This window comes from Sorghum bicolor, chromosome 2 (assembly GCF_000003195.3).
Source record: "Sorghum bicolor cultivar BTx623 chromosome 2, Sorghum_bicolor_NCBIv3, whole genome shotgun sequence".
In the NCBI taxonomy this organism is placed as follows: domain Eukaryota; kingdom Viridiplantae; phylum Streptophyta; class Magnoliopsida; order Poales; family Poaceae; genus Sorghum; species Sorghum bicolor.
This window is the reverse complement of record NC_012871.2, coordinates 852,164-860,237: the sequence shown is the minus strand read 5'-3', so window position 1 is coordinate 860,237 and position 8,074 is coordinate 852,164. Positions and strand designations below refer to the sequence as shown.

At 55.0% G+C, this 8,074-nt stretch overlaps 1 protein-coding gene across 1 annotated transcript; it reads left to right on the top strand.

Annotated features, from left to right (window-relative positions):
• On the top strand, positions 5,129-7,928 carry LOC8054527 (4-coumarate--CoA ligase-like 7). Its single transcript, XM_002461287.2, has 6 exons — positions 5,129-6,238; positions 6,444-6,633; positions 6,812-6,957; positions 7,100-7,167; positions 7,298-7,400; positions 7,536-7,928. Exons 1-6 carry the CDS (start codon positions 5,210-5,212, stop codon positions 7,659-7,661), a joined length of 1,662 nt encoding a protein of 553 aa, XP_002461332.2. The 5' UTR covers positions 5,129-5,209; the 3' UTR covers positions 7,662-7,928.

Here is an 8,074-nt window from a genome sequence, read left to right as displayed (position 1 = left end):
AATATAGGAAAAATACTACAGAAAGACAGAGAAGAGCAAGGAGATGCTCATGAGCTGCTCACCTCGTCTTGCGACGACAGTCGAGCTCAGCTTGTGCGTATGGCCGTATACGGTATACGCGAAGTGAGATGAGTGAGCGAGTGAGTGAACGTGTTTCTCGGGTGGTGAGAGTGAGCACCCGAGGCTGGCTTTTTATAGCCAGAGGAGTGAGGTTATGTCTCTGGTGCTCAGCTTCGTGCCATTAGAATTGCTACTGTAGTGCATGGCTACACAGGACGACAGGACGGTGGACGGTGCCTAATTTTCATGCAAAGGACGATGTCCCATTTGCATGCACGTTGCATGCAAATGAACGGTGCCTAATCACCGTGTCCTTGCATGCAGGTGCATGCAAATGGTCGGTGGCATGTCCTGCATGCATGCATGAGATATATATTCGTGTAGGTGCACTGCTATGTTTTCTCACATGTAAGCTTGCTGGTACTTGCTATTATTTGTGCGCAAAAAAAATATAAATGGTGCCTAGTTGTACGTTGCGACTTGCTATCTTTTTGTACAGCAAAAGAGGCGCGGGAAAAGGCAAGAGGTGGGGCCCGCATGCCGCAGCGCGCGCGCGAGCGAGTGCGCTCGGCGAGGGGGCCGGGCGTGAGTGCGCTGCGGCGCTGATGGTGGTGGGGTCGGCACACGCGCCGTTGCCGGGTATCGGGCAGAGCGAGCGAGCAAGAGGGATATGTAGCGGACATATGATGCTCATGCCATGCGGTGCAGGTTATATTTAAAGATGGATAATTAAAATGGATGAAAAAAGAATTAGATGGAGATACTATAGAGCTCAAATGATTTATAGTTTTTGAAATATATTTTGAAAATAATTTTTTAATGCGAGTGATTTTTGAATGTGAATTTTTGGGATGTTACAGATAGCACCCGGGATTGGGGATCCGATCCGGGTGATCCTGTCGGTCGAACGTGATTGCGCTCTCGGACCATTTGAGGTACGAGGGCGCGGCTGTGCTGACTGCGCAAACTTCTCGGAGTTCGCGCTTCCTCTGACTCGCAGTGAGGCGAGCAGCACGTCCCCCAAATATCAGAAGACAGTTCTTGACCTTGGGGAAAACCTCCCCCTAGGGGTCGCCGTCCTTGGGGGGCTCTTCAGTGCTTTCCTTGGTGATGATGTCGGTGTAATACCGACGGAGGACAGTGCATTCCTCAAGGGTGTGCTTGGTTGGCCCTCTGTGATAGGGTCACGGCTTTTTCAACATTTCGTCGAAGAGACCGGGGCCAGCAGGAGCCCGCTTGGGGTTCTTGCGATCAGCTGCGGCGACTAGATTGTCGTCCGACTGTCCCTGCTTCCCCTTGCGACCCTTCTTCTTCTTCTTTGGGTCGCGTGAGCCCGAGGCTTCGGTGGCCTCGGCCTTCTGCTTCCCCTTGGCCGCGCCGTCGGAGAAAATGGCGCCAACTGCCTCTTCCCCTGAGGCAAAGTTGGTGGCGATGTCGAGCAGCTGGCTAGTGCTCGTGGGGGTCTTGCGTCCGAGCTCGTGCACAAGCTCTTTGCAAGTGGTGCCGGAAATGAAGGCTCCGATGACATCGGAGTCCGTGATGTTGGGGAGCTCAGTGCACTGTTTGGAGAATCGCCTGATGAAGTCTCGGAGAGACTCATCGGGCTTCTGCCGACATCTCCTGAGGTCCCAGGAGTTCCCAGGGCGCACGTATGTGCCCTGAAAGTTTCCGACAAAGATCCTGACCAGGTCAGCCCAGTCGTGGATCATGCGCTCAGGGAGGTGCTCCAGCCATGCCCTGGCCGTATCGGCCAGATGGAGTGGGAGGTTGCGGATGATGAGTAGGTCGTCGTCCGCGCCGCCTAGCTGGCATGCTAGGCGATAATCCGCCAGCCAGAGCTCAGGGTTGGTTTCCCCTGAGTACTTTGTGAGGTTGGCGGGCTGTCGGAATCGCGCCGGGAACTTGGCCCTTCGTATGGCCTCGCTGAAGACGCGGGGACCCGGAGGCTCTGGTGACGTGCTGCGGTCGTGATCGGGGTCGTACCTCCCGCCTCGGCGCGGTCGGTATCGTCGGGACTCGGCCTCGTCCCTGTCGCGTCGCCTGGCCTCGAGGGTCGCCCGTACGTCCGCGTCGGCTCCGACGCGCTCGTGTACCGACGGGGCCCTGTTGCCCCCTTGTGGCTTAGGGGGCGGCGGACCTTGTACTGTTGGTGCCTTGTTAGGAGGTGGTCGTTCCTCACGACGTCTTGTGCCGTGGGATTGTGAGGCAGAACTCTCCGCGTTTTGTACCACAGCCTGCTCTAGGAGGCCACGCAGCCCCTGGCGCACTCTCCTTCCCTCAAGAGTCGACGGCTCGGGCATCGCCCTGAGGAGGAGTGCAGCAGCTATCACATTCTGGCTGGCCATGCTGAAGACTGGGGCGTCACCCCCTTGGTCCTCGACAATACGGCGGTTGACGTCACGAGCGCGGCGTCTAGCCTCACCCCTGTCTCCGCGGCCGGATGGGTCTCGGACCAGGGCTTCGCGGAGTTGGCGGAGGCGTGCGCGTTCTTCTTCGAGCCTAGCCTCCAGCTCATCGAGCTGTTCGAGGTCAGGGCGGTTCCCCCCAACGGGGGCTGATGCTACCCCACGGGCTCCAAGGTCGGTTCCGGGAGTTGGGTTGGGAGGTGGAGTTGCATTCTCTTGCCTAGAGGGCCCTGCGTCCCCCTGGGCGTTATGCGGTGTGCCCCCGACTTCCAGGTTGAAGCATTCTCGTGTCGGGTCGTAGCTCCCGTCGTCGGAGTCGGAGTAGCCGAGACAGTAGTTGCTGGCTTCCAAGAAGCGCATGAAGGTTTCCGGGTCGCCGCACCCGGAAGCGCCGGCCCACTCGTCGTCGCCTGAGGTAGGATCCTCCGGGTATGACGAAACGGGCGGCGTGGAGATGAGGTCCAGTGTAGACCTCAAGTGGTGACCTGGAAGTTCCACGTATGCACTTAGCGAAGTGCTTGCGGAAGAGGCGTAGGTGACGGTGGCGTTCCTGAGCCCAAAAGGTAATTCGGGGGGTGCCGCTGTTCCTCCTTTACCCATGGGTGGAGGAGGTCGGGATGTTGAGGCCCCTTTGTCCCCCTTGCGGGGGACGGGCGCGGGCCGTGCCTTCCCCTTCGAACGGGGTGGGACGGGTAGCCGCGATGATCCTCTATTGGTCCTGGGAGCGGAGCTTAATGCCCCGCGAGCCCTTCCTCTCGCGCCTGTCGGGCCGGAGGAGCGGGCGATCTGATGAGGAATATGCGGGGGGAAGGCTGGACGGATCCTGGCCTTGGCGGTAGGGTCAGAGATCCCAGATCTCTGACGCCCCCGTCGGGTGCCCCCCGCACGGTGTCCCGAACGGCTCCCACGCACTGACTGAGGTGGGATCGGCTCGGGACCAGGCTCGACATCACTACGTGGCGGGAGGAGGACCATGTCGTAGCCGGATCCGAGGGACATGAACTCCAAACTCCCAAACGTCATGATGGTGCAACGGCGGAGCGGGTGAAATCCGTCTACCATCCAAGCCTTCCCAGTAGGGACAGGCGAGCGTCACGCAGAAGGCCCCTACCTGGCGCGCCAACTGTCGGCGTCTAGACTCGTGGTCTAGGCACCAACAAGTATAAGTCTGCGTGACTGTCCAAACTTGGATGGCGATGCAAGTGAGACACAAAGGGTTTATACTGGTTCGGGCCAAGAATGCCCTACGTCCAGTGCGATCGGGGGTTCTGTATAACCTTGCACCTAAAGGTGCTTGTAGTAGGGGGTACAAGCAGGTTGCGAGAGAGGGCTGAGTCCCAGGTCTCGGCTTTGTGATGGACAGAGTGCTGGTTGCTGCTCTGGTGAAGAGTGTGTTAGGCGTGTGTGTGTGAAGACCTCCCCCTAGCTATGAGCCCTGGCTCCCCTTTTATAACCTCAAGGGGAGACAGGGATTCACATGGGTAAATTTCCCTGAGTGGAAGAGTTACAGCCCCGACCCTGTTGAAGCCTGTACGTCTTGTCCTTGAGGGATGGTCACTCCTGTGGAGGTTTACCGAGCCCTGTAGGAGTCGTGGGGGTCGGATCACCAGTGCTGCTGCATATCGCGTCAACAGTGGGAAGAGACGTCAAATAGTGGTGCTGATTAACCTCCCCCATTCCCTTTCTACTGTGAGGCTGTACGCCACAGTGAAAGAGGTAAGGGCACACAGTGAAAAAGGTGATGCTGCAGTGCCCAGGGTGGTTGGAACAGTCGTGGCCCTGCCCTGCTGCGGTATGGGAGTCATCGCGTCTGTCATGTCGTGGGTACGGGCGCCGTGTGGTGGAAGTCTCGCTGCCCAGGTGGAGTGGGGTCTGGTGCCCGAGCCTGGAAGGGGTCGGGCGAGACGGAACTTGTCGTCCGAGGCCCTGAGGGGTCGGGCGAGTCGGAACTTGTCGTCCGAGGCTCTAAGGGGTCGGGCGAGTCGGAACCTGTCGTCCGAAGCCCTGAGGGGTCGGACGAGTTGAATGAACTGGGGCCCGTACCCCGATGATTGTGGTTAGTATGTTTTTTGCGTTTTTTATTGCTCTGATTTGGGTATCCTTTTTATGGTACCCAACACACAGTTTACCTTAAATCACGAGACGAATCTTTTAAGCTTAGTTACTTCATGATTAGATAATGTTTGTCAAATAAAAACGAAAGTGCTACAGTTTCGAAAATCGAAAAGTTTTCGAAACTAAACAAGGCCTTAACCCAAAAGCATAATTTTAGGCCTTGTTTAGTTCCAAAAATTTTAAAATTTCCCGTCACATCAAATCTTGCGGCACATGCATAAAACATTAAATATATATAAAAGAAATAATTAGTTACATAATTTACCTGTAATTTGTAAGACAAATCTTTTAAGCTTAATTAGTATATAATTAGACAATATATGAAAAATATAAACAAAAGTGCTACGATGTCTATTTTGTAAATTTTTTGAACTAAACAATGCCTTAATTTCTAGAAAAGCTAATGGCTGGGTTTTCCAAATATTTTCCAACCGATAGCAGAAGCCTGTGCCAGTCAATCATGCTTTTTTTTTAAAAAAAAAAATGCTACCGTGGCCAGTGGCCAGTTGCTTTCCGAGCCCTGCGGGTGGGTCTCTTCAGCAGCGTCAGCGTCCAGCCGCCACCCCGCCCACCTCGCCGTCGCACTCGCACACGCGCGCACCAACCGCCCCCGGTCAAGGACTGCACCCATGGCGCCGGCTCCGTGCGACCTCGAAATCGACCCGCGCAGCGGCTACTGCGCGGCGACGAGGACGTTCCACAGCCTGCGTTCGCCGGCGCCGCTACCTCCGCCAGACCTCCCGCTCTCCTTCCCGACCTTCGCGCTGTCCTTCCTCCCCGACCCGCTGCCCCCGTCGTCCCGCCCGGCGCTCGTCGACGCCGGCACGGGCGAGGCCGTCCCGTTCCCGGCCTTCCTGTCCAGGACCCGCGTGCTCGCTGCCGCGCTCCGCGCCCGCGGCGGCCTCTCCCCCGGCGACGTCGCCTTCGTCCTCGCGCCCGCCGACGTCCACGTCCCCGTGCTCTACTACGCGCTCATGGCCATCGGCGCCGTCGTGTCCCCCGCCAACCCGGCGCTCACCGCCGCCGAGGTCTCCCGCCTGCTCGCGCTCTCCAACCCCCGCGTCGCCTTCGCCGTCGCGAGCACCAGGGACAAGCTCCCACCCGGGCTCCGCACCGTGCTCCTCGACTCCCCGACGTTCCTCTCGTTCCTGCACGAGTCCGAGCCGGAGCTCGAGCCACAACAACAGGTGGTGGTCCGGCAGTCGGACCCGGCGGCGGTGCTGTACTCGTCGGGCACCACGGGGCGCGCCAAGGCGGTCGTGCTCACCCACCGCAACCTGATGCCCAGCGTCGCCACGCAGGCGCCGGCGCCGGGGCCGGAGGTGTTTATGGTCGCCGTGCCGCTCTTCCATATCTACGGCTTCACCTTCTGCCTCAGTGTGGTGTCGGCGGCGCACACGCTGGTGCTGCACACGTCCAGGAGGAGGTTCGACGCCACGGCGGTCCTAGCTGACATACCAAGGTTTGGAGTAACGCGCCTCGCGCTGGCGCCGCCCGCGCTGCTGGCCATCGTGCGGGCCGCCGAGGAGGACGCGGGCGCGGTGGCCACCGCCACCGGCCTGTCCACGCTCAAGGCGGTGAGCTGCGGCGGCGCCGCCGTCTCGGCTAACCACATTGCGCGCTTCTCGCGCAGGTTCCCCGGCGTAAGCCTTGCCCAGGTTGGTTTCGCTGCTAGCTGCAAGTTCATGTCTTTCGATTCTTGTTCAGAGATTATCGTTACTGGTTGGTTCATACAAATCAAATCACTTGTAGTTGTGTTCGTCGATCATAGCATAGAGTGCAAGCAATCTGATGCTCAATTGATCAGCTAGAATTATCCGTGAATTATATACTAATTGTTACAGTATTTGCAATTGGCAAAAGGGGTATGGTCTTACGGAGACTACATCCGGTTTCTGCCGTGCTGTTGGAGACGAAGAAAGCGCGCGAATTGGATCCGTGGGCCGTCTTTCATGGGGCGCTGAAGTGAAGATTGTTCATCCGGAAACAGGGGCTGCCATGCCTCCTGGTGTGCCAGGGGAGCTTTGGGTCCGAGGCCCTTTTGTCATGAAAGGTAGCAGGTCCATTCATAACCATGCATTGATGTGTTCCAATTTAATATATGATTCATTCAGTATCAGTACCAGTGTTCCAATTTTGCTAATGCATATAGGTCATGAACTCATGATGCCTGTTCTTGATCGACCCTTATATTAAACTAGAACTTCAGTTTCATTTCGTCGCTTGCTTAGGTTACCTTGGCGAGAAGGATGCTACATCTGAGATCTTGGACAGTGAAGGATGGCTGAGGACAGGAGATGTTTGTTACATTGACCAGGACGGGTTTGTTTACATTGTGGACAGGCTGAAAGAGTTAATCAAGTACAAAGGCTACCAGGTATCTATCTGCTAGTGTTTTAAATAAATTTCCTAATTAGCAATAATAATCCCATGACCTAGGCAGAGCATGTGTTACAGACTTTCAGTGTCAGCTTGCCTTCAACCCTGAATCCTGATGGAATCTGTTTCATTTCATTCAGGTGCCTCCTGCAGAACTCGAAAACCTGCTTCAAACACACCGAGAAATCGATGAAGCTGCAGTTATCCCGTAAGTATACATTGCATATACGTGAGAAATCAGCTCTGGGGTGACACTAATAGATCATTTTCTTCAAAAGAGAAAGACACTAGCTATTGGAACATTCATGCTAACAAACCATTCTTCAAAACACATACAGATACCCTGATGAGGAGGCTGGAGAGTTGCCGGTAGCGTTCATCGTCAGACGCCCAGGAAGTCACTTGCACGAATCACACATCAAAGAGTTCGTCGCAAAACAGGTGTGGCCGCTGGCTCAACACAAAAATTTTGCAGCGACTGATATTATTTTTTCGAAGAGAGAAGAGAGAGCTTTGTTGAGTTTCTTCAGCTATTAAGCTTGGTCCTAACCATAACCGTTATCGTTTGTCATGCAGGTTGTGCACTACAAGCGAATCCACCATGTTTTCCTTGTGGATTCGATACCGAAAAATGCGGCGGGTAAGATTCTACGCAAGGACTTGGCCAAGATAGCATTGCGGCGTATCAGCTCCAAGCTATAACATGTAGTTGTAAGTGGTGTCATTTTTTTTGTTGGATAATAAGTAGGAAGATCAGTTGCAATGTGATGTCAGTGTGTCACGCCCTCACCGTGACTGTATAAATATAGCAGATATCACACCTGTAATCAGTTTGAGACATTGAGAGTAACTGAGTTAAGTGTGAATTTGAATTTGAATTTTATATATATGCATTGTTAGGGAGGGCATCCCCATTGTTTAAATACATGTATAGACTGAGATTATATCAGCTACTGTGATGAATTTGTACGCTGAATTTGTACGCTGGAGTATTTTCATGGCCACTCCTACAATTCGATGATAATTTTATTTGAAAAAGAAAATCATAATGAGACTCAGAACTATCCCTCCCAATCTCCCATCTTCTGCGGCCCCATCTGTCAGGGTCAGAGCTG

What these genes read in the sequence shown, in the direction of transcription:
- LOC8054527 (XM_002461287.2), top strand. Translation starts at nt 5,210, where the DNA reads ATGGCGCCGGCTCCGTGCGACCTCGAAATCGACCCGCGCAGCGGCTAC. An exon ending in CCGGCGTAAGCCTTGCCCAG is followed by an intron (nt 6,239 to 6,443) that starts GTTGGTTTCGCT and finishes AATTGGCAAAAG; the next exon opens with GGGTATGGTCTTACGGAGAC. An exon ending in TCAAGTACAAAGGCTACCAG is followed by an intron (nt 6,958 to 7,099) that starts GTATCTATCTGC and finishes CATTTCATTCAG; the next exon opens with GTGCCTCCTGCAGAACTCGA.